At 52.1% G+C, this 26,691-nt stretch overlaps 2 protein-coding genes across 7 annotated transcripts in view; one reads left to right on the top strand and one right to left on the bottom strand.

The window, feature by feature from the left end:
* LOC110514884 (MHC class II regulatory factor RFX1) overlaps positions 1–5,646 on the top strand; it is a 29,805-nt gene extending 24,159 nt beyond the window's left edge. The window contains exons 15-19 of one of the 4 annotated variants that reach the window (XM_036939878.1): positions 1,355–1,508; positions 2,039–2,084; positions 2,202–3,316; positions 3,461–3,772; positions 4,144–5,646. In XM_036939878.1, coding sequence (XP_036795773.1) covers positions 1,355–1,508; positions 2,039–2,084; positions 2,202–2,362 — 361 coding nt within the window. In that variant the 3' untranslated portion in view covers positions 2,363–3,316; positions 3,461–3,772; positions 4,144–5,646. Of the gene's footprint in view, positions 1–1,354; positions 1,509–2,038; positions 2,085–2,201; positions 3,317–3,460 lie in introns of all 4 variants that reach the window. The other 3 variants (XM_036939877.1, XM_036939875.1, XM_036939876.1) reach the window with 3 other exon arrangements.
* Positions 5,647–8,202: 2,556 nt separating this feature from the next.
* The window catches only part of LOC110487221 (DDB1- and CUL4-associated factor 15), a 41,681-nt gene continuing 23,192 nt past the window's right edge, over positions 8,203–26,691 (bottom strand). For all 3 annotated transcript variants that reach the window (XM_036939887.1, XM_036939885.1, XM_036939886.1), the window contains 3 exons: positions 10,321–10,425; positions 10,076–10,191; positions 8,203–8,586 (listed from right to left, as the gene is read on the bottom strand). In XM_036939887.1, the coding sequence (XP_036795782.1) occupies positions 8,531–8,586; positions 10,076–10,191; positions 10,321–10,425 (277 nt within the window). In that variant the 3' untranslated portion in view covers positions 8,203–8,530. The remainder of the gene's footprint in view (positions 8,587–10,075; positions 10,192–10,320; positions 10,426–26,691) is intronic.

Here is a 26,691-nt window from a genome sequence, read left to right on the forward strand (position 1 = left end):
CCCCCAGTTCCATGGTGATTAGAGACCTGTCTCTCTCTACCCCCCCCAGTTCCATGGTGATTAGAGACCTGTCTCTCTCTACCCCCCCAGTTCCATGGTGATTAGAGACCTGTCTCTCTCTACCCCCCCAGTTCCATGGTGATTAGAGACCTGTCTCTCTCTACCCCCCCATTTCCATGGTGATTAGAGACCTGTCTCTCTCTACCCCCCCAGTTCCATGGTGATTAGAGACCTGTCTCTCTCTACCCCCCCAGTTCCATGGTGATTAGAGACCTGTCTCTCTCTACCCCCCCATTTCCATGGTGATTAGAGACCTGTCTCTCTCTACCCCCCCAGTTCCATGGTGATTAGAGACCTGACTCTCTCTGCCCTCCCCCCTCCCTGTCTCTCTCTACCCCCCCCAGTTCCATGGTGATTAGAGACCTGTCTCTCTCTACCCCCTCAGTTCCATGGTGATTAGAGACCTGTCTCTCTCTACCCCCCCAGTTCCATTGTGATTAGAGACCTGTTTCTCTCTACCCCCCAGTTCCATGGCGATTAGAGACCTGTCTCTCTCTACCCCCTCAGTTCCATGGTGATTAGAGACCTGTCTCTCTCTACCCCCCCAGTTCCATTGTGATTAGAGACCTGTTTCTCTCTACCCCCCCAGTTCCATGGTGATTAGCGACCTGTCTCTCTACCCCCCCCCCCCATTTCCATGGTGATTAGAGACCTGTCTCTCTCTACACCTCCCAGTTCCATGGTGATTAGAGACCTGTCTCTCTCTACCCCCCCAGTTCCATGGTTATTAGAGACCTGTCTCTCTCTACCCCCCCAGTTCCATGGTGATTAGAGACCTGTCTCTCTACCCCCCCCCCCCCCCGTTCCATGGTGATTAGAGAACTGTCTCTCTCTGCCCCTCCAGTTTCATGGTGATTAGAGACCTGTCTCTCTCTTACCCCCCCAGTTCCATGGTGATTAGAGACCTGTCTCTCTCTACCCCCCCAGTTCCATGGTGATTAGAGACCTGACTCTCTACCCCCCCAGTTCCATGGTGATTAGAGACCTGTCTCTCTCTACCCCTCCTGTTCCATGGTGATTAGAGACCTGTCTCTCTCTACCCCCCCAGTTCCATGGTGATTAGAGACCTGTCTCTCTCTACCCCTCCTGTTCCATGGTGATTAGAGACCTGTCTCTCTCTACCCCTCCAGTTTCATGGTGATTAGAGACCTGTCTCTCTCTACCCCCCCAGTTCCATGGTGATTAGAGACCTGTCTCTCTCTACCCCTCCTGTTCCATGGTGATTAGAGACCTGTCTCTCTCTACCCCTCCAGTTTCATGGTGATTAGAGACCTGTCTCTCTCTACCCCCCCAGTTCCATGGTGATTAGAGACCTGACTCTGCGTAGTGCTGCCAGCTTCGGATCCTTCCACCTGATCAGACTGCTGTATGATGAGTACATGTACTACCTGGTAGAACACAGAGTGGCCCAGGCTAAAGGAGAGACACCCATCGCTGTCATGGGAGAGGTACACACACACACACACACACACACACACACACACACACACACACACACACACACACCTGGTAGAACACAGAGTGGCCCAGGCTAAAGGAGAGACACCCATCGCTGTCATGGGAGAGGTACACACACACACACACACACACACACACACACACACACACACACACACACACACACCTGGTAGAACACAGAGTGGCCCAGGCTAAAGGAGAGACACCCATCGCTGTCATGGGAGAGGTACACACACACACACACACACACACACACACACACACACACACACACACACACACACACACACACACACACACACACACACACACACACACACACACACACACACACACACACACACACACACACACACACACACACACACACACACATACACACATACCTGGTAGAACACAGAGTGGCCCAGGCTAAAGGAGAGACACCCATCGCTGTCATGGGAGAGGTACACACACACACACACACATAAACACACATACCGACACACACGATGCACTGCTGATCGTCTCTCTCTCTCAGTTTGCCAGTGTGGGCAGGAGTCTGAACTGTCAGGACCCTGATAAAGGTAATGTCTCACCCTACAACCCTTCACATCTTCCACATCTCTAATAATGTGGCCGCAATAAACCTGTAAACGGTTAATATATCTCTGTGTGTGTGTGTGTGTGTGTGTGTGTCTCAGATGAGGAAGAGGATGAGGAGGAGAGTGATGAAGAGGGGGTAGAGATGACCGTGCCGTCTAACGCCGCTGGTCTGGGAGAGGGGGAGGAGTCACTGGAGCCGCCCATCAAGCTAGCCAGGACTGACCCCCGGGGACTGTTCAATACCACACACACAGAGTGACTCACACACACCCAACACACACACACACACCCTCAACAACACACACACACTCAACAACACACTCATCCTTTGCCTTAATAATAGTTTGCTATGAGCCCGTTTGTGATCCCAATGCCATTAAGTTCCTTATCTGTTCCTGCAACCTCACACACCCTGTCTGTCTGCACCTTGATCTCTCTCTCTCTGTGTGTGTGTGTGTGTGTGTGTGTAAGCGAAGGAGAGGTTTCACAGCTTACCTTTTCATCTCTTTTAGTTATCATGGTTCCTCATCACCTTCATTGTGACATCAGAGACTGTGACCTCTTCACTAGACACACTGGTCCTTCATTGTGACATAAGAGACTGTGACCTCTTCACTAGACACACTGGTCCTTCATTGTGACATAAGGGACGGTAACCTCTTCATTGTGACATAAGACGGGTAACCTCTTCACTAGACAGGGTAACAGTCTGTTCCAGATTTTACCAATTTATCCCACTAATTAACATTACCACTAGTTTGGCAACTTGTTGTTGGATGCAGAAACAGTCTTGTAGGAATACCGTGGCTGAGATTCAATCTGAGGTGTGTTGTAGCACCCTGAACATTTAAAGGTAATATCTGACTGAACTGACATGCAACATTTACCGTGAACACGCTGAGGAACACTGCCTTTAAATGGGGCACTGTCAACAGAGGTCTACAACGTACCTCTGACTGAGCCGACATGCAACATTTACCGTGAACACGCTGAGGAACACTGCCTTTAAATGGGGCACTGTCAACAGAGGTCTACAACGTACCTCTGACTGAGCCGACATGCAACATTTACCGTGAACACGCTGAGGAACACTGCCTTTAAATGGGGCACTGTCAACAGAGGTCTACAACGTACCTCTGACTGAGCCGACATGCAACATTTACCGTGAGCACGCTGAGGAACACTGCCTTTAAATGGGGCACTGTCAACAGAGGTCTACAACGTACCTCTGACTGAGCCGACATATGCAACATTTACCGTGAACACGCTGAGGAACACTGCCTTTAAATGGGGCACTGTCAACAGTCTACAACGTACCTCTGACTGAATCCCTTCCTATATGTCCCTGTCAACAGAGGTCTACAACGTACCTCTGACTGAATCCCTTCCTATATGTCCCTGTCAGAGGTCTACAACGTACCTCTGACTGAATCCAGACCTATATGTCCCTGTCAACAGAGGTCAACAACGTACCTCTGACTGAATCCAGACCTATATGTCCCTGTCAACAGAGGTCTACAACGTACCTCTGACTGAATCCAGACCTATATGTCCCTGTCAACAGAGGTCTACAACGTACCTCTGACTGAATCCAGACCTATATGTCCCTGTCAGAGGTCTACAACGTACCTCTGACTGAATCCCTTCCTATATGTCCCTGTCAACAGAGGTCTACGACGTACCTCTGACTGAATCCAGACCTATATGTCCCTGTCAACAGAGGTCAACAACGTACCTCTGACTGAATCCCTTCCTATATGTCCCTGTCAACAGAGGTCAACAACGTACCTCTGACTGAATCCAGACCTATATGTCCCTGTCAACAGAGGTCAACAGTGTACCTCTGACTGAATCCCTTCCTATATGTCCCTGTCAACAGAGGTCAACAACGTACCTCTGACTGAATCCAGACCTATATGTCCCTGTCAACAGAGGTCAACAACGTACCTCTGACTGAATCCAGACCTATATGTCCCTGTCAACAGAGGTCTACAACGTACCTCTGACTGAATCCAGACCTATATGTCCCTGTCAACAGAGGTCTACAACGTACCTCTGACTGAATCCAGACCTGTATGTCCCAGTCAAAAGTTTGGACACACTCATTCCAGGGTTTTTCTTTATTTGTACTATTTTCTACATTGTATAATAATAGTGAAGACATCAAACTATGAAATAACACGTATGGAATCATGTACTAACCCAAAATATATATATTTGAGATTCTTCAAAGTTGCCACCCTTTGCCTTGATGACAGCTTTGTCTTCATTATTATTCTACAATGTAGAAAATAGTATAAATAAAGAAAAACCCTGGAATGAGTAGGCGTGTCCAAACATTTGATTGGTTCTGTGTGAGTCAGTCAACCTGCATGGCTACAACCTTCTCTGTCCTCACCTTACCCACCCACTGTCCTGACTGCCATAGAGAGAGATTTACTGCGTTTGCTCGAGCCAGGTGTAGAGTTGAAACAGCTGTCGGTCTTCAGTCCTGATGATGTTCACTGACCTCTTAGACAACCACTTGGTGTGTCCCAAACGGCATCCTATCGGTACTTCAACAGGGCACCATTTAGTGGACGGCTCATCAAAGATTCTAAGTATGAATATGTTAATAGCCCTCCGTGAACTGAGACTGAAGGGGTCTTGGATTGAATTGATCAGTCAGACGCTCTAACAGTGGTGTCCTGATGGGGGGTGTAGTTCCATACAGGGCAGCATTCAGAAAGGTACGTTTTAGTGTATTTTTATTATTTGGCCAACTAAGAGATGACCTGTGCCTTGTAGAGTGAGACAGCGCTGGTGGTTGAATCCCAAATGGCTCCCTGTATAGTGCACTTTTTTGGACCTGAGCCCTATTGACCATGGTCTAAAGTAGTGTACTATATAGGGAATAGGGTGCCATTTCGAAGACAACCTGTGTTTTTAATTAGATCTGATTAATAAAGTGTTTCTAAACCTGTGCAATCTGCCATTTGTTCCTCACTCTTTGGTAATGTATTATGAGTTATAGCAGGCATATGTAGTGTCATAAGAGAGAGGGCAGCCATAATGCATCCTGTTTCCATCCCATTCATTTGTCCCTCCATCGTCATGGCATCCATACACAACAGTAAAGTCATATCCCACCAGCAGGATACAGACCTTCACAGAAACATCTCTAATCTGTGATTGGTCAGAAGTCACAGCGAGAGCACATGCAACGTTGTATCCATGGCAACCTTAACTGCCAGCTCGTAGAATCAGCAAAAAGTCAGAACAGATCAGTGAATGTGTGTATTTGAAATAGATGTTACTTTAGTGACTATCATATTTATTGAACCATTATGGCCTTATTTCAACAGTATGTGTAGCATATTTTGATGTACTATCCAGAGTATTTAGCTACTGTATTACTATTGTACAATCACAAGATATCTAGTATATGTTTTGTAGACCTTTGTATTGAATCGCTGTGACTAGAGTTTGTAGTTTCAGTACTCAGTCGTTGCCATATAAAGACGTGATACCAGCCCACCTTTAGCCATTAAATACTTTACCAGTGTTTCCCCTCTTCATTCTCTTAAAACGTAACTTTGTGTTTCTCCTTCACACACACACACACACACAGGAAACGGCAACACGCAAGGTGAATCTTTCAATTTATTTTTATCAAAAAATAATCAAGTGAACCATGCTCTCTCCGTCCAGTCTTAAAATACAGCCAGATAATGACAGGCTTGCTTAAACTCCATATCCCATAAGCCTCTGCTCCATCTAGGGTTGTAACTTTCCTGGGATGAAGGACTAGGCAGTAAATCTGGGAAAGTCAACTCCATCACATACAAATACATTTATAAAGGGGACAATCTGAACTGACACCCTATTCCCTATGTAGTGCACTACTTTTGACCAAAGCCCTATGAGAGCTTATGAGGCTCTGGACAAAACGTAGTGCACTACATAGGGAGCCATTTTGGACTCAACCAAGAAGAAATCTGTCAACGGTAAAATAAGAGACATGATGGTGAAGTTGCCCTTAGACACTGATCTGCGGTCAGTTTAACATTTCCCCCCACTAATGGTTAAGGTTAGGATTGGGGGATGGGAAGCTGATCCTAGATCTGTACCTAGGGGGAACGTCAGTCCCTCCAGAGCGACAAATAACAGGATTGGTTCCGGTTCATGTGTAGGCCCTGTTGCAGTCAGACAGACCTGCATCAAACCAGATCGAACTGGACAAAGCTGGTTTAGAGGAGTGACCTTTAGGTTCCAAGAACAGCAGCAGAATCAGAGGCATGAGGACCACACAACTCCTCGCTCTCACACACAGTCATAAAACAGAAAATGACATTGAACAAACCAAACTAAAAACCCACAGTAAAATCCTATTTGTTCAGTCCAGCTCTGGGTCCATGGGTCCACATTATGGTACATTATATCATCAAACAAAAACAGAAGATGTGGAAAACACAATGCCTCGTTTCTTCCATCCTACAACATCACACACACACACACACACACACACACACACACACACACAGAGACACACACACACACACAGAGAGGCAGGTGCACAGATTCAAGTTGGCGACAACTGAGTCATGACAACATGGCACCCTATTCCCTAAATCAGGGGTTTTCAACTCTGACCCTACGAGGTCCGGAGCCTGCTTTCTGGTCTACCTGATCATTAATTGCACACACACCTGGTGTCCCAGGTCTAAATTAGTCCCTGATTAGAGGGGAACAGTGGAACTCGTGTCCCAGGTCTAAATCAGTCCCTGATTAGAGGGGAACAGTGGAACTGGTGTCCCAGGTCTAAATCAGTCCCTGATTAGAGGGGAACAGTGGAACTGGTGTCCCAGGTCTAAATCAGTCCCTGATTAGAGGGGAACAGTGGAACTGGTTTCCAGGTCTAAATCAGTCCCTGATTAGAGGGGAACAGTGGAACTGGTGTCCCAGGTCTAAATCAGTCCCTGATTAGAGGGGAACAGTGGAACTGGTTTCCAGGTCTAAATCAGTCCCTGATTAGAGGGGAACAGTGGAACTGGTGTCCCAGGTCTAAATCAGTCCCTGATTAGAGGGGAACAGTGGAACTGGTGTCCCAGGTCTAAATCAGTCCCTGATTAGAGGGGAACAGTGGAACTGGTGTCCCAGGTCTAAATCAGTCCCTGATTAGAGGGGAACAGTGGAACTGGTGTCCCAGGTCTAAATCAGTCCCTGATTAGAGGGGAACAGTGGAACTGGTGTCCCAGGTCTAAATCAGTCCCTGATTAGAGGGGAACAGTGGAACTGGTGTCCCAGGTCTAAATCAGTCCCTGATTAGAGGGGAACTGGTTTCCAGGTCCAGAGTGGAGTCTGAAGGTCCTATTTAGAGCACCACTTCTCACCACAGGCATAATGGAAACGTAGTGCACCACATGTGGAGGAGGGAATAGGATGGAATAGGAGGGAATAGGATGGAATAGGGTGGAATAGGAGGGAATAGGGTGGAATAGGAGGGAATAGGAGGGAATAGGGTGGAATAGGGTGGAATAGGAGGGAATAGGAGGGAATAGGAGGGAATAGGGTGGAATAGGAGGGAATAGGGTGGAATAGGAGGGAATAGGGTGGAATAGGAGGGAATAGGGTGGAATAGGAGGGAATAGGAGGGAATAGGAGGGAATAGGGTGGAATAGGAGGGAATAGGGTGGAATAGGAGGGAATAGGAGGGAATAGGAGGGAATAGGGTGGAATAGGAGGGAATAGGGTGGAATAGGAGGGAATAGGGTGGAATAGGAGGGAATAGGAGGGAATAGGAGGGAATAGGGTGGAATAGGAGGGAATAGGAGGGAATAGGAGGGAATAGGGTGGAATAGGAGGGAATAGGAGGGAATAGGATGGAATAGGGTGGAATAGGAGGGAATAGGGTGGAATAGGATGGAATAGGAGGGAATAGGATGGAATAGGAGGGAATAGGATGGAATAGGAGGGAATAGGAGGGAATAGGAGGGAATAGGGTGGAATAGGAGGGAATAGGAGGGAATAGGGTGGAATAGGAGGGAATAGGGTGGAATAGGAGGGAATAGGATGGAATAGGAGGGAATAGGAGGGAATAGGAGGGAATAGGGTGGAATAGGATGGAATAGGAGGGAATAGGAGGGAATAGGGGGGAATAGGGTGGAATAGGATGGAATAGGATGGAATAGGAGGGAATAGGAGGGAATAGGGTGGAATAGGAGGGAATAGGGTGCCATTTGAGAGGGATCCTATGACTGTTACTGTAGCAGCTAAACAGGCTTGCTGTATGTGTGGATGGGTGTGTGGATGAGTGTGTGTCGGTGTGTGGATGGGTGTGTGTCGGTATGTGGATGGGTGTGTGTCGGTGTGTGGATGGGTGTGTGTCGGTGGGTGTGTGTGTGTGACAGTCCGAGCCTCTGGTGTCAGGACACCCCTCTGTTGTCCCTCATAGTATGATCCAGGTACTCCGGTCGCTGTCAGCCAACACCTGTAGAGAGGAACCTGGACAGAAGAGAGGGGGACAAACAGAAAAATAAACAGATTTGAAGAATTCATTTACATAAAGTGTGTGTTTCATTTTACCAGGTAAGTTGACTGAGAACACGTTATCATTTACCACAACAACCTGGGGAATAGTTACAGGGGAGAGGAGGGTGGATGAATTAGCCAACTGTAGATGATTAGGTGACTGTGATGGTATGAGGGCCAGATTGGGATTTTAGCCAGGACACCGGGGTTAACACCCCTACTCTTACGATAAGTGCCATGGGATCTTTAGTGACCACAGATGTCCCATCGGAAAGACGGCACCCTACACAGGGCAATGTCCCCAATCACTGCCCTGGGGCATTTGGATATAGTTTTTTAGACCGGAGGAAAGAGAGGCTCCTATTGGTCCTCCACCACCACTTCCAAAAGCATCTGGTAGGGGGTATGGGATATGGTAGTGGGTATGGTAGTGGGTATGGGGTATGGTAGTGGGTATGGGGTATGGTAGTGGGTATGGTAGGGGGTACGGTAGTGGATATGGGGTATGGTAGGGGGTACGGTAGTGGATATGGGGTATGGTAGGGGGTACGGTAGTGGATATGGGGTATGGTAGTGGGTATGGTAGGGGGTACGGTAGTGGATATGGGGTATGGTAGGGGGTACGGTAGTGGATATGGGGTATGGTAGTGGGTATGGTAGTGGGTATGGTAGGGGGTACGGTAGGGGGTATGGTAGTGGGTATGGGGTATGGTAGATGGTACAGTAGGGGGTATAGTAGTGGGTATGGGGTATGGTAGTGGGACGGTAGGGGGTACAGTAGGGGGGACGGTAGGGGGTACAGTAGGGGGGACGGTAGGGGGTACAGTAGGGGGGACGGTAGGGGGGACGGTAGGGGGTACGGTAGGGGGAATGGTAGTGGGTATGGTAGTGGGAATGGTAGTGGGTATGGTAGTGGGCGCACCGGTTTGTGTCATGAACTGCAACGCTGCTGGGTTTTTCACGCTACAGTTTCCCGTGTGCATCAAGAATGGTCCACCACCCAAAGAACATCCAACCAACTTGACACAACTGTGGAAAGCGTTGGAGTCAACATGGGCCAGCATCCCTGTGGAACACTTTCAACACCTTGTAGAGTCAACATGGACCAGCATCCCTGTGGAACACTTTCTACACCTTGTAGAGTCAACATGGACCAGCATCCCTGTGGAACACTTTCAACACCTTGTTGAGTCCATGACCCCACAAATCGAAGCTGTTCTCAGGGCAAAAGGTGGTGCAACTGAACATTAGGAGTTGATGTTTTGTCCACTGTGTGTATATAAGGTGTGTACCTCTGTGCAGGGCCTCGTTGGTCATGCGGTTGATGTTTTGTCCGCTGTGTGTGTGTGTGTGTGTGTGTGTGTGTGTGTGTGTGTGTGTGTGTGTGTGTGTACCTCTGTGCAGGGCCTCGTTGGTCATGCGGGTGATGTTTTGTCCACTGTGTGTATATAAAGGTGTGTACCTTTGTGCAGGGCCTCGTTGGTCATGCGGTTGATGTAACGAGAGCTGCTCTCCGGAACCAGCCACTTCATCACTGTGTTCACACAAGACTTCCTGTACGAACTCCATACACTGCCACTACAGGAAGGGAGAGAAGAGGGAGATATGAAAAGAGAAAGAAAAAATGAGAGAGAGATATGAGAGATATGAAGAGAGAAAGAAATGAGGGAGAGCGATAGATATGAAGAGAGAGAGAGATCGTCTCACCTGGTCTGACCCTTGACCTCAGTGAGGTCACCGACCCCGACGGTGTGACACACTCCTGTGTTGAGGTCCCAGCTCACCTGCAGACTGGAGTGGTAGGTGTTGGGCCTGGAAGACAACTACCGGTTAGTGTGAGTGACAGTTAGAGGCAATTAAAACAGCCATCCAGACCCCAGAACACCTAACCGGGAGACTAGAGAGGAAAACAGCCCTCCAGACCCCAGAACACCTCACCAGGTGACTAGTCAGGAAAACAGACCTCCAGACCCCAGAACACCTCACCAGGTGACCATCCAGGAAAACATCCCTCCAGACCCCAGAACACCTCACCAGGTGACTAGAGAGGAAAACAGACCTCCAGACCCGAGAACACCTCACCAGGTGACTAGAGAGGAAAACAGCCCTCGAGACCCCAGAACACCTCACCAGGTGACCATCCAGGAAAACAGAGAGAGAACAGCCCTCCAGACCCCAGAACACCTCACCAGGTGACTAGCCAGGAAAACAGACCTCCAGACCCCAGAACACCTCACCATGTGACCATCCAGGAAAACAGACCTCCAGACCCCAGAACACCTCACCAGGTGACCATCCAGGAAAACAGACCTCCAGACCCCAGAATACCTCACCAGGTGACCATCCAGGAAAACAGCCATCCAGACCCCAGCCAGGAAAACAGACCTCCAGACCCCAGAACACCTCACCAGGTGACCATCCAGGAAAACAGAGGGAGAACAGCCCTCCAGACCCCAGAACACCTCACCAGGTGACTAATCAGGAAAACAGAGGAAAACAGACCTCCAGACCCCAGAACACCTCACCAGGTGACTAGCCAGGAAAACAGACCTCCAGACCCCAGAACACCTCACCAGGTGACTAGAGAGGAAAACAGCCCTCGAGACCCCAGAACACCTCACCAGGTGACTAGAGAGGAAAACAGCCCTCCAGACCCCAGAACACCTCACCAGGTGACTAGAGAGGAAAACAGCCCTCGAGACCCCAGAACACCTCACCAGGTGACTAGAGAGGAAAACAGCCCTCCAGACCCCAGAACACCTCACCAGGTGACTAGTCAGGAAAACAGACCTCCAGACCCCAGAACACCTCACCAGGTGACTAGCCAGGAAAACAGCCCTCCAGACCCCAGAACACCTCACCAGGTGACTAGAGAGGAAAACAGCCCTCCAGACCCCAGAACACCTCACCAGGTGACCATCCAGGAAAACAGAGGGAGAACAGCCCTCCAGACCCCAGAACACCTCACCAGGTGAACATCCAGGAAAACAGAGGAAAACAGACCTCCAGACCCCAGAACACTTCACCAGGTGACTAGCCAGGAAAACAGACCTCCAGACCCCGGAACACCTCACCAGGTGACTAGAGAGGAAAACAGCCCTCCAGACCCCAGAACACCTCACCAGGTGACCATCCAGGAAAACAGACCTCCAGACCCCAGAACACCTCACCAGGTGACTAGAGAGGAAAACAGACCTCCAGACCCAGAACACCTCACCAGGTGACTAGTCAGGAAAACAGAGGGAGAACAGCCCTCCAGACCCCAGAACAACTCACCAGGTGACTACCCAGGAAAACAGACCTCCAGAACACCTCACCAGGTGACCATCCAGGAAAACAGAGGGAGAACAGCCCTCCAGACCCCAGAACACCTCACCAGGTGACTACCCAGGAAAACAGAGGAGAACAGACCTCCAGACCCCAGAACACCTCACCAGGTGACTAGAGAGGAAAACAGCCCTCCAGACCCCAGAACACCTCACCAGGTGACTAGTCAGGAAAACAGACCTCCAGACCCCAGAACACCTCACCAGGTGACTAGCCAGGAAAACAGCCCTCCAGACCCCAGAACACCTCACCAGGTGACTAGAGAGGAAAACAGCCCTCCAGACCCCAGAACACCTCACCAGGTGACTAGAGAGGAAAACAGCCCTCCAGACCCCAGAACACCTCACCAGGTGACTAGAGAGGAAAACAGCCCTCGAGACCCCAGAACACCTCACCAGGTGACTAGAGAGGAAAACAGCCCTCCAGACCCCAGAACACCTCACCAGGTGACTAGTCAGGAAAACAGACCTCCAGACCCCAGAACACCTCACCAGGTGACTAGCCAGGAAAACAGCCCTCCAGACCCCAGAACACCTCACCAGGTGACTAGAGAGGAAAACAGCCCTCCAGACCCCTCACCAGGTGACCATCCAGGAAAACAGAGGGAGAACAGCCCTCCAGACCCCAGAACACCTCACCAGGTGAACATCCAGGAAAACAGAGGAAAACAGACCTCCAGACCCCAGAACACTTCACCAGGTGACTAGCCAGGAAAACAGACCTCCAGACCCCGGAACACCTCACCAGGTGACTAGAGAGGAAAACAGCCCTCCAGACCCCAGAACACCTCACCAGGTGACCATCCAGGAAAACAGACCTCCAGACCCCAGAACACCTCACCAGGTGACTAGAGAGGAAAACAGACCTCCAGACCCAGAACACCTCACCAGGTGACTAGTCAGGAAAACAGAGGGAGAACAGCCCTCCAGACCCCAGAACACCTCACCAGGTGAATACCCAGGAAAACAGACCTACAGACCACCTCACTAGGTGACTAGTCAGGAAAACAGAGGAAAACAGCCCTCCAGGAAAACAGAACACCTCACCAGGTGACTAGCCAGGAAAACAGCCCTCCAGACCCCAGAACACCTCACCAGGTGACTAGAGAGGAAAACAGACCTCCAGACCCAGAACACCTCACCAGGTGACTAGTCAGGAAAACAGAGGAAAACAGACATCCAGACCCCAGAACACCTCACCAGGTGAATACCCAGGAAAACAGACCTACAGACCACCTCACTAGGTGACTAGTCAGGAAAACAGAGGAAAACAGCCCTCCAGGAAAACAGAACACCTCACCAGGTGACCATCCAGGAAAACTGCCCTCCAGACCCCAGCCAGGAAAACAGACCTCCAGACCCCAGAACACCTCACCAGGTGACTAGAGAGGAAAACAGCCCTCGAGACCCCAGAACACCTCACCAGGTGACTGGAGAGGAAAACAGCCCTCCAGACCCCAGAACACCTCACCAGGTGACTAGCCAGGAAAACAGACCTCCAGACCCCAGAACACCTCACCAGGTGACCATCCAGGAAAACAGACCTCCAGACCACCTCACCAGGTGAACATCCAGGAAAACAGAGAGAGAACAGCCCTCAAGACCACCTCACCAGGTGACTAGCCAGGAAAACAGACCTCCAGACCTTAGAACATCTCACCAGGTGACTAGCCAGGAAAACAGACCTCCAGACCCCAGAACACCTCACCAGGTGACTAGCCAGGAAAACAGAGGAAAACAGACCTCCAGACCCCAGAACACCTCACCAGGTGACTAGTCAGGAAAACAGAGGAAAACAGACCTCCAGACCCCAGAACACTTCACCAGGTGACTAGCCCGGAAAACAGACCTCCAGACCCCAGAACACCTCACCAGGTGACTAGAGAGGAAAACAGCCCTCGAGACCCCAGAACACCTCACCAGGTGACTAGAGAGGAAAACAGCCCTCCAGACCCCAGAACACCTCACCAGGTGACTAGAGAGGAAAACAGCCCTCGAGACCCCAGAACACCTCACCAGGTGACTAGAGAGGAAAACAGCCCTCCAGACCCCAGAACACCTCACCAGGTGACCATCCAGGAAAACAGACCTCCAGACCCCAGAACACCTCACCAGGTGACTAGCCAGGAAAACAGACATCCAGACCCCAGAACACCTCACCAGGTGACCATCAAGGAAAACAGACCTCCAGACCCCAGAACACCTCACCAGGTGAACATCCAGGAAAACAGAGGGAGAACAGCCCTCCAGACCCCAGAACACCTCACCAGGTGACCATCCAGGAAAACAGAGGGAGAACAGCCCTCCAGACCCCAGAACACCTCACCAGGTGACTAATCAGGAAAACAGATTAAAACAGACCTCCAGACCCCAGAACACCTCACCAGGTGACTAGTCAGGAAAACAGAGGAAAACAGACCTCCAGACCCCAGAACACTTCACCAGGTGACTAGCCCGGAAAACAGACCTCCAGACCCCAGAACACCTCACCAGGTGACTAGAGAGGAAAACAGCCCTCGAGACCCCAGAACACCTCACCAGGTGACTAGAGAGGAAAACAGCCCTCCAGACCCCAGAACACCTCACCAGGTGACTAGAGAGGAAAACAGCCCTCGAGACCCCAGAACACCTCACCAGGTGACTAGAGAGGAAAACAGCCCTCCAGACCCCAGAACACCTCACCAGGTGACTAGTCAGGAAAACAGACCTCCAGACCCCAGAACACCTCACCAGGTGACTAGCCAGGAAAACAGCCCTCCAGACCCCAGAACACCTCACCAGGTGACTAGTCAGGAAAACAGACCTCCAGACCCCAGAACACCTCACCAGGTGACTAGCCAGGAAAACAGCCCTCCAGACCCCAGAACACCTCACCAGGTGAACATCCAGGAAAACAGAGGAAAACAGACCCCAGAACACTTCACCAGGTGACTAGCCAGGAAAACAGACCTCCAGACCCCGGAACACCTCACCAGGTGACTAGAGAGGAAAACAGACCTCCAGACCCAGAACACCTCACCAGGTGACTAGTCAGGAAAACAGAGGAAAACAGACATCCAGACCCCAGAACACCTCACCAGGTGAATACCCAGGAAAACAGACCTCCAGACCCCAGAACACCTCACCAGGTGACTAGAGAGGAAAACAGACCTCCAGACCCAGAACACCTCACCAGGTGACCATCCAGGAAAACAGACCTCCAGACCTCAGAACACCTCACCAGGTGGACCATCCAGGAAAACAGCCCTCAAGACCCCAGAACACCTCACCAGGTGACTAGCCAGGAAAACAGAGGAAAACAGACCTCCAGACCCCAGAACACTTCACCAGGTGACTAGCCCGGAAAACAGACCTCCAGACCCCAGAACACCTCACCAGGTGACTAGAGAGGAAAACAGCCCTCGAGACCCCAGAACACCTCACCAGGTGACTAGAGAGGAAAACAGCCCTCCAGACCCCAGAACACCTCACCAGGTGACTAGTCAGGAAAACAGACCTCCAGACCCCAGAACACCTCACCAGGTGACTAGCCAGGAAAACAGACCTCCAGACCCCAGAACACCTCACCAGGTGACTAACCAGGAAAACAGACCTCCAGACCACCTCACTAGGTGACTAGTCAGGAAAACAGAGGAAAACAGACCTCCAGACCCCAGAACACCTCACCAGGTGACTAGAGAGGAAAACAGCCCTCGAGACCCCAGAACACCTCACCAGGTGACTAGAGAGGAAAACAGCCCTCCAGACCCCAGAACACCTCACCAGGTGACCATCCAGGAAAACAGAGGGAGAACAGCCCTCCAGACCCTAGAACACCTCACCAGGTGAACATCCAGGAAAACAGAGGAAAACAGACCTCCAGACCCCAGAACACTTCACCAGGTGACTAGCCAGGAAAACAGACCTCCAGACCCCGGAACACCTCACCAGGTGACTAGAGAGGAAAACAGCCCTCCAGACCCCAGAACACCTCACCAGGTGACCATCCAGGAAAACAGACCTCCAGACCCCAGAACACCTCACCAGGTGACCATCCAGGAAAACAGAGGGAGAACAGCCCTCCAGACCCCAGAACACCTCACCAGGTGAACATCCAGGAAAACAGAGGAAAACAGACCTCCAGACCCCAGAACACTTCACCAGGTGACTAGCCAGGAAAACAGACCTCCAGACCCCGGAACACCTCACCAGGTGACTAGAGAGGAAAACAGCCCTCCAGACCCCAGAACACCTCACCAGGTGACCATCCAGGAAAACAGACCTCCAGACCCCAGAACACCTCACCAGGTGACTAGAGAGGAAAACAGACCTCCAGACCCAGAACACCTCACCAGGTGACTAGTCAGGAAAACAGAGGAAAACAGACATCCAGACCCCAGAACACCTCACCATGTGAATACCCAGGAAAACAGACCTACAGACCACCTCACTAGGTGACTAGTCAGGAAAACAGAGGAAAACAGACATCCAGACCCCAGAACACCTCACCAGGTGAATACCCAGGAAAACAGACCTACAGACCACCTCACTAGGTGACTAGTCAGGAAAACAGAGGAAAACAGCCCTCCAGGAAAACAGAACACCTCACCAGGTGACCATCCAGGAAAACAGCCCTCCAGACCCCAGCCAGGAAAACAGACCTCCAGACCCCAGAACACCTCACCAGGTGACTAGAGAGGAAAACAGCCCTCGAGACCCCAGAACACCTCACCAGGTGACTGGAGAGGAAAACAGCCCTCCAGACCCCAGAACACCTCACCAGGTGACTAGCCAGGAAAACAGACCTCCAGACCCCAGAACACCTCACCAGGTGACCATCCAGGAAAACAGACCTCCAGACCACCTCACCAGGTGAACATCCAGGAAAACAGAGAGAGAACAGCCCTCAAGACCACCTCACCAGGTGACTAGCCAGGAAAACAGACCTCCAGACCTTAGAACATCTCACCAGGTGACTAGCCAGGAAAACAGACCTCCAGACCCCAGAACACCTCACCAGGTGACTAGCCAGGAAAACAGAGGGAAACAGACCTCCAGACCCCAGAACACCTCACCAGGTGACTAGTCAGGAAAACAGAGGAAAACAGACCTCCAGACCCCAGAACACTTCACCAGGTGACTAGCCAGGAAAACAGACCTCCAGACCCCAGAACACCTCACCAGGTGACTAGCCAGGAAAACAGAGGAAAACAGACCTCCAGACCCCAGAACACCTCACCAGGTGACTAGTCAGGAAAACAGAGGAAAACAGACCTCCAGACCCCAGAACACCTCACCAGGTGACTAGAGAGGAAAACAGCCCTCGAGACCCCAGAACACCTCACCAGGTGACTAGAGAGGAAAACAGCCCTCCAGACCCCAGAACACCTCACCAGGTGACTAGAGAGGAAAACAGCCCTCGAGACCCCAGAACACCTCATCAGGTGACTAGAGAGGAAAACAGCCCTCCAGACCCCAGAACACCTCACCAGGTGACCATCCAGGAAAACAGACCTCCAGACCCCAGAACACCTCACCAGGTGACTAGCCAGGAAAACAGACATCCAGACCCCAGAACACCTCACCAGGTGACCATCAAGGAAAACAGACCTCCAGACCCCAGAACACCTCACCAGGTGAACATCCAGGAAAACAGAGGGAGAACAGCCCTCCAGACCCCAGAACACCTCACCAGGTGACCATCCAGGAAAACAGAGGGAGAACAGCCCTCCAGACCCCAGAACACCTCACCAGGTGACTAATCAGGAAAACAGATTAAAACAGACCTCCAGACCCCAGAACACCTCACCAGGTGACTAGTCAGGAAAACAGAGGAAAACAGACCTCCAGACCCCAGAACACTTCACCAGGTGACTAGCCCGGAAAACAGACCTCCAGACCCCAGAACACCTCACCAGGTGACTAGAGAGGAAAACAGCCCTCGAGACCCCAGAACACCTCACCAGGTGACTAGAGAGGAAAACAGCCCTCCAGACCCCAGAACACCTCACCAGGTGACTAGAGAGGAAAACAGCCCTCGAGACCCCAGAACACCTCACCAGGTGACTAGAGAGGAAAACAGCCCTCCAGACCCCAGAACACCTCACCAGGTGACTAGTCAGGAAAACAGACCTCCAGACCCCAGAACACCTCACCAGGTGACTAGCCAGGAAAACAGCCCTCCAGACCCCAGAACACCTCACCAGGTGACTAGAGAGGAAAACAGCCCTCCAGACCCCAGAACACCTCACCAGGTGACCATCCAGGAAAACAGAGGGAGAACAGCCCTCCAGACCCCAGAACACCTCACCAGGTGAACATCCAGGAAAACAGAGGAAAACAGACCTCCAGACCCCAGAACACTTCACCAGGTGACTAGCCAGGAAAACAGACCTCCAGACCCCGGAACACCTCACCAGGTGACTAGAGAGGAAAACAGCCCTCCAGACCCCAGAACACCTCACCAGGTGACCATCCAGGAAAACAGACCTCCAGACCCCAGAACACCTCACCAGGTGACTAGAGAGGAAAACAGACCTCCAGACCCAGAACACCTCAACAGGTGACTAGTCAGGAAAACAGAGGAAAACAGACATCCAGACCCCAGAACACCTCACCAGGTGAATACCCAGGAAAACAGACCTCCAGACCCCAGAACACCTCACCAGGTGACTAGAGAGGAAAACAGACCTCCAGACCCAGAACACCTCACCAGGTGACCATCCAGGAAAACAGACCTCCAGACCTCAGAACACCTCACCAGGTGGACCATCCAGGAAAACAGCCCTCAAGACCCCAGAACACCTCACCAGGTGACTAGCCAGGAAAACAGAGGAAAACAGACCTCCAGACCCCAGAACACTTCACCAGGTGACTAGCCCGGAAAACAGACCTCCAGACCCCAGAACACCTCACCAGGTGACTAGAGAGGAAAACAGCCCTCGAGACCCCAGAACACCTCACCAGGTGACTAGAGAGGAAAACAGCCCTCCAGACCCCAGAACACCTCACCAGGTGACTAGTCAGGAAAACAGACCTCCAGACCCCAGAACACCTCACCAGGTGACTAGCCAGGAAAACAGACCTCCAGACCCCAGAACACCTCACCAGGTGACTAACCAGGAAAACAGACCTCCAGACCACCTCACTAGGTGACTAGTCAGGAAAACAGAGGAAAACAGACCTCCAGACCCCAGAACACCTCACCAGGTGACTAGAGAGGAAAACAGCCCTCGAGACCCCAGAATACCTCACCAGGTGACTAGAGAGGAAAACAGCCCTCCAGACCCCAGAACACCTCACCAGGTGACCATCCAGGAAAACAGAGGGAGAACAGCCCTCCAGACCCTAGAACACCTCACCAGGTGAACATCCAGGAAAACAGAGGAAAACAGACCTCCAGACCCCAGAACACTTCACCAGGTGACTAGCCAGGAAAACAGACCTCCAGACCCCGGAACACCTCACCAGGTGACTAGAGAGGAAAACAGCCCTCCAGACCCCAGAACACCTCACCAGGTGACTAGTCAGGAAAACAGACCTCCAGACCCCAGAACACCTCACCAGGTGACTAGCCAGGAAAACAGCCCTCCAGACCCCAGAACACCTCACCAGGTGACTACCCAGGAAAACAGACCTCCAGACCACCTCACTAGGTGACTAATCAGGAAAACAGAGGAAAACAGACCTCCAGACCCCAGAACACCTCACCAGGTGACTAGAGAGGAAAACAGCCCTCGAGACCCCAGAACACCTCACCAGGTGACTAGAGAGGAAAACAGCCCTCCAGACCCCAGAACACCTCACCAGGTGACCATCCAGGAAAACAGAGGAAAACAGACCTCCAGACCCCAGAACACCTCACCAGGTGAACATCCAGGAAAACAGAGGAAAACAGACCTCCAGACCCCAGAACACTTCACCAGGTGACTAGCCAGGAAAACAGACCTCCAGACCCCGGAACACCTCACCAGGTGACTAGAGAGGAAAACAGCCCTCCAGACCCCAGAACACCTCACCAGGTGACCATCCAGGAAAACAGACCTCCAGACCCCAGAACACCTCACCAGGTGGACCATCCAGGAAAACAGCCCTCAAGACCCCAGAACACCTCAACAGGTGACCATCCAGGAAAACAGAGGGAGAACAGCCCTCCAGACCCCAGAACACCTCACCAGGTGACTAGCCAGGAAAACAGACCTCCAGACCCCAGAACACCTCACCAGGTGACCATCCAGGAAAACAGACCTCCAGACCCCAGAACACCTCACCATGTGACCATCCAGGAAAACAGACCTCCAGACCCCAGAATACCTCACCAGGTGAACATCCAGGAAAACAGAGAGAGAATAGCCCTCCAGACCCCAGAACACCTCACCAGGTGACTAGCCAGGAAAACAGACCTCCAGACCCCAGAACACCTCACCAGGTGACCATCCAGGAAAACAGAGGGAGAACAGCCCTCCACACCCCAGAACACCTCACCAGGTGACTAATCAGGAAAACAGAGGAAAACAGACCTCCAGACCCCAGAACACCTCACCAGGTGACCATCCAGGAAAACAGACCTCCAGACCCCAGAATAGCTCACCAGGTGAACATCCAGGAAAACAGAGGGAGACCAGCCCTCCAGGCCCCAGAACACCTCACCAGGTGACCATCCAGGAAAACAGACCTCCAGACCCCAGAACACGTCACCAGGTGACTAATCAGGAAAACAGAGAAAAACAGACCTCCAGACCCCAGAATAGCTCACCAGGTGAACATCCAGGAAAACAGAGGGAGACCAGCCCTCCAGGCCCCAGAACACCTCACCAGGTGACCATCCAGGAAAACAGACCTCCAGACCCCAGAACACGTCACCAGGTGACTAATCAGGAAAACAGAGGAAAACAGACCTCCAGACCCCAGAACACCTCACCAGGTGACTAGTCAGGAAAACAGAGGAAAACAGACATCCAGACCCCAGAACACCTCACCAGGTGACTAGCCAGGAAAACAGACCTCCAGACCCCAGAACACGTCACCAGGTGACTAATCAGGAAAACAGAGGAAAACAGACCTCCAGACCCCAGAACACCTCACCAGGTGACCATCCAGGAAAACAGACCTCCAGACCCCAGAACACCTCACCAGGTGAACATCCAGGAAAACAGAGGGAGGACAGCCCTCCAGACCCCAGAACACCTCACCAGGTGACTAGCCAGGAAAACAGACCTCCAGACCCCAAAACACCTCACCAGGTGACCATCCAGGAAAACAGACCTCCAGACCACCTCACCAGGTGAACATCCAGGAAAACAGAGGGAGAACAGCCCTCAAGACCACCTCACCAGGTGACTAGCCAGGAAAACAGACCTCCAGACCTCAGAACACCTCACCAGGTGACTAGCCAGGAAAACAGACCTCCAGACCCCAGAACACCTCACCAGGTGAACATCCAGGAAAACAGAGGAAAACAGACCTCCAGACCACTTCACCAGGTGACTAGCCAGGAAAACAGACCTCCAGACCCCAGAACACCTCACCAGGTGACTAGTCAGGAAAACAGAGGAAAACAGACCTCCAGACCCCAGAACACTTCACCAGGTGACTAGCCCGGAAAACAGCCCTCGAGACCCCAGAACACCTCACCAGGTGACTAGAGAGGAAAACAGACCTCCAGACCCCAGAACACCTCACCAGGTGACTAGCCAGGAAAACAGACCTCCAGACCCCAGAACACCTCACCAGGTGACCATCCAGGAAAACAGACCTCCAGACCCCAGAATACCTCACCAGGTGAACATCCAGGAAAACAGAGAGAGAGAACAGCCCTCAAGACCACCTCACCAGGTGACTAGCAAGGAAAACAGAGGAAAACAGACCTCCAGACCCCAGAACACCTCACCAGGTGACTAGCCAGGAAAACAGACCTCCAGACCCCAGAACACCTCACCAGGTGACCATCCAGGAAAACAGACCTCCAGACCCCAGAACACCTCACCAGGTGACCATCCAGGAAAACAGACCTCCAGACCCCAGAATACCTCACCAGGTGAACATCCAGGAAAACAGAGAGAGAGAACAGCCCTCCAGACCCCAGAACACCTCACCAGGTGACCATCCAGGAAAACAGACCTCCAGACCCCAGAACACCTCACCAGGTGACCATCCAGGAAAACAGACCTCCAGACCCCAGAACACGTCACCAGGTGACTAATCAGGAAAACAGAGGAAAACAGACCTCCAGACCCCAGAACACCTCACCAGGTGACTAATCAGGAAAACAGAGGAAAACAGACCTCCAGACCCCAGAACACCTCACCAGGTGACTAGTCAGGAAAACAGAGGAAAACAGACATCCAGACCCCAGAACACCTCACCAGGTGACTAGCCAGGAAAACAGACCTCCAGACCCCAGAACACGTCACCAGGTGACTAATCAGGAAAACAGAGGAAAACAGACCTCCAGACCCCAGAACACCTCACCAGGTGACCATCCAGGAAAACAGACCTCCAGACCCCAGAACACCTCACCAGGTGAACATCCAGGAAAACAGAGGGAGGACAGCCCTCCAGACCCCAGAACACCTCACCAGGTGACTAGCCAGGAAAACAGACCTCCAGACCCCAGAACACCTCACCAGGTGACCATCCAGGAAAACAGACCTCCAGACCACCTCACCAGGTGAACATCCAGGAAAACAGAGGGAGAACAGCCCTCAAGACCACCTCACCAGGTGACTAGCCAGGAAAACAGACCTCCAGACCTCAGAACACCTCACCAGGTGACTAGCCAGGAAAACAGACCTCCAGACCCCAGAACACCTCACCAGGTGAACATCCAGGAAAACAGAGGAAAACAGACCTCCAGACCACTTCACCAGGTGACTAGCCAGGAAAACAGACCTCCAGACCCCAGAACACCTCACCAGGTGACTAGTCAGGAAAACAGAGGAAAACAGACCTCCAGACCCCAGAACACTTCACCAGGTGACTAGCCCGGAAAACAGCCCTCGAGACCCCAGAACACCTCACCAGGTGACTAGAGAGGAAAACAGACCTCCAGACCCCAGAACACCTCACCAGGTGACTAGCCAGGAAAACAGACCTCCAGACCCCAGAACACCTCACCAGGTGACCATCCAGGAAAACAGACCTCCAGACCCCAGAATACCTCACCAGGTGAACATCCAGGAAAACAGAGAGAGAGAACAGCCCTCAAGACCACCTCACCAGGTGACTAGCAAGGAAAACAGAGGAAAACAGACCTCCAGACCCCAGAACACCTCACCAGGTGACTAGCCAGGAAAACAGACCTCCAGACCCCAGAACACCTCACCAGGTGACCATCCAGGAAAACAGACCTCCAGACCCCAGAACACCTCACCAGGTGACCATCCAGGAAAACAGACCTCCAGACCCCAGAATACCTCACCAGGTGAACATCCAGGAAAACAGAGAGAGAGAACAGCCCTCCAGACCCCAGAACACCTCACCAGGTGACCATCCAGGAAAACAGACCTCCAGACCCCAGAACACCTCACCAGGTGACCATCCAGGAAAACAGACCTCCAGACCCCAGAACACGTCACCAGGTGACTAATCAGGAAAACAGAGGAAAACAGACCTCCAGACCCCAGAACACCTCACCAGGTGACTAATCAGGAAAACAGAGGAAAACAGACCTCCAGACCCCAGAACACCTCACCAGGTGACTAGTCAGGAAAACAGAGGAAAACAGACATCCAGACCCCAGAACACCTCACCAGGTGACTAGCCAGGAAAACAGACCTCCAGACCCCAGAACACGTCACCAGGTGAATAATCAGGAAAACAGAGGAAAACAGACCTCCAGACCCCAGAACACCTCACCAGGTGACCATCCAGGAAAACAGACCTCCAGACCCCAGAACACCTCACCAGGTGAACATCCAGGAAAACAGAGGGAGGACAGCCCTCCAGACCCCAGAACACCTCACCAGGTGACTAGCCAGGAAAACAGACCTCCAGACCCCAGAACACCTCACCAGGTGACCATCCAGGAAAACAGACCTCCAGACCACCTCACCAGGTGAACATCCAGGAAAACAGAGGGAGAACAGCCCTCAAGACCACCTCACCAGGTGACTAGCCAGGAAAACAGACCTCCAGACCTCAGAACACCTCACCAGGTGACTAGCCAGGAAAACAGACCTCCAGACCCCAGAACACCTCACCAGGTGAACATCCAGGAAAACAGAGGAAAACAGACCTCCAGACCACTTCACCAGGTGACTAGCCAGGAAAACAGACCTCCAGACCCCAGAACACCTCACCAGGTGACTAGTCAGGAAAACAGAGGAAAACAGACCTCCAGACCCCAGAACACTTCACCAGGTGACTAGCCCGGAAAACAGCCCTCGAGACCCCAGAACACCTCACCAGGTGACTAGAGAGGAAAACAGCCCTCCAGACCCCAGAACACCTCACAAGGTGACCATCCAGGAAAACAGAGGGAGAACAGCCCTCCAGACCCCAGAACACCTCACCAGGTGAACATCCAGGAAAACAGAGGAAAACAGACCTCCAGACCACTTCACCAGGTGACTAGCCAGGAAAACAGACCTCAAGACCCCAGAACACCTCACCAGGTGACTAGAGAGGAAAACAGCCCTCCAGACCCCAGAACACCTCACCAGGTGACCATCCAGGAAAACAGACCTCCAGACCAAAGAAAACACCTCACCAGGTGACTAGAGGAAAACAGCCCTCGAGACCCCAGAACACCTCACCAGGTGACTAGAGAGGAAAACAGCCCTCCAGACCCCAGAACACCTCACAAGGTGACCATCCAGGAAAACAGAGGGAGAACAGCCCTCCAGACCCCAGAACACCTCACCAGGTGAACATCCAGGAAAACAGAGGAAAACAGACCTCCAGACCACTTCACCAGGTGACTAGCCAGGAAAACAGACCTCCAGACCCCAGAACACCTCACCAGGTGACTAGAGAGGAAAACAGCCCTCCAGACCCCAGAACACCTCACCAGGTGACCATCCAGGAAAACAGACCTCCAGACCCCAGAACACCTCACCAGGTGACTAGAGAGGAAAACAGCCCTCGAGACCCCAGAACACCTCACCAGGTGACTAGAGAGGAAAACAGCCCTCCAGACCCCAGAACACCTCACCAGGTGACCATCCAGGAAAACAGAGGGAGAACAGCCCTCCAGACCCCAGAACACCTCACCAGGTGACTAATCAGGAAAACAGAGGGAGAACAGCCCTCCAGACCCCAGAACACCTCACCAGGTGACCATCCAGAAAAACAGACCTCCAGACCCCAGAACACCTCACCAGGTGAACATCAAGGAAAACAGAGGGAGAACAGCCCTCCAGACCCCAGGACACCTCACCAGGTGACCATCAAGGAAAACAGACCTCCAGACCCCAGAACACCTCACCAGGTGACTAGCCAGGAAAAAAGACCTCCAGACCCCAGAACACCTCACCAGGTGACCATCCAGGAAAACAGAGGGAGAACAGCCATCCAGACCCCAGAACACCTCACCAGGTGAACATCCAGGAAAACAGAGGGAGAACAGCCCTCCAGACCACCTCACCAGGTGACTAGCCAGGAAAACAGCCCTCCAGACCCCAGAACACCTCACCAGGTGACTAGCCAGGAAAACAGACCTCCAGACCCCAGAACACCTCACCAGGTGACTACCCAGGAAAACAGAGGAGAACAGACCTCCAGACCCCAGAACACCTCACCAGGTGACCATCCAGGAAAACAGACCTCCAGACCCCAGAACACGTCACCAGGTGACTAATCAGGAAAACAGAGGAAAACAGACATCCAGACCCCAGAACACCTCACCAGGTGACTAGCCAGGAAAACAGACCTCCAGACCCCAGAACACCTCACCAGGTGACTAGAGAGGAAAACAGCCCTCGAGACCCCAGAACACCTCACCAGGTGACTAGAGAGGAAAACAGCCCTCCAGACCCCAGAATACCTCACCAGGTGACCATTCAGAAAAACAGAGGGAGAACAGCCCTCCAGACCCCAGAACACCTCACCAGGTGACTAATCACGAAAACAGAGGAAAACAGACCTCCAGACCCCAGAACACCTCACCAGGTGACCATCCAGGAAAACAGACCTCCAGACCCCAGAACACCTCACCAGGTGACTAGTCAGGAAAACAGACCTCCAGACCCCAGAACACCTCACCAGGTGACCATCCAGGAAAACAGACCTCCAGATTCCAGAACACCTCACCAGGTGAACATCCAGGAAAACAGAGGGAGGACAGCCATCCAGACCCCAGAACACCTCACCAGGTGAACATCCAGGAAAACAGAGGGAGAAAAGCCCTCCAGACCACCTCACCAGGTGACTAGCCTGAAAACAGACCTCCAGACCCCAGAACACCTCACCAGGTGATTAGCCAGGAAAACAGACCTCCAGACCCCAGAACACCTCACCAGGTGACTACCCAGGAAAACAGAGGAGAACAGACCTCCAGACCCCAGAACACCTCACCAGGTGACCATCCAGGAAAACAGACCTCCAGACCCCAGAACACGTCACCAGGTGGGTGACTAATCAGGAAAACAGACCTCCAGACCCCAGAACACCTCACCAGGTGACTAGAGAGGAAAACAGCCCTCGAGACCCCAGAACACCTCACCAGGTGACCATCCAGGAAAACAGAGGGAGAGCAGACCTCCAGACCCCAGAACACCTCACCAGGTGACTAGCCAGGAAAACAGACCTCCAGACCCCAGAACACCTCACCAGG

Source organism: Oncorhynchus mykiss, chromosome 13 (assembly GCF_013265735.2).
Source record: "Oncorhynchus mykiss isolate Arlee chromosome 13, USDA_OmykA_1.1, whole genome shotgun sequence".
Classification (NCBI taxonomy): domain Eukaryota; kingdom Metazoa; phylum Chordata; class Actinopteri; order Salmoniformes; family Salmonidae; genus Oncorhynchus; species Oncorhynchus mykiss.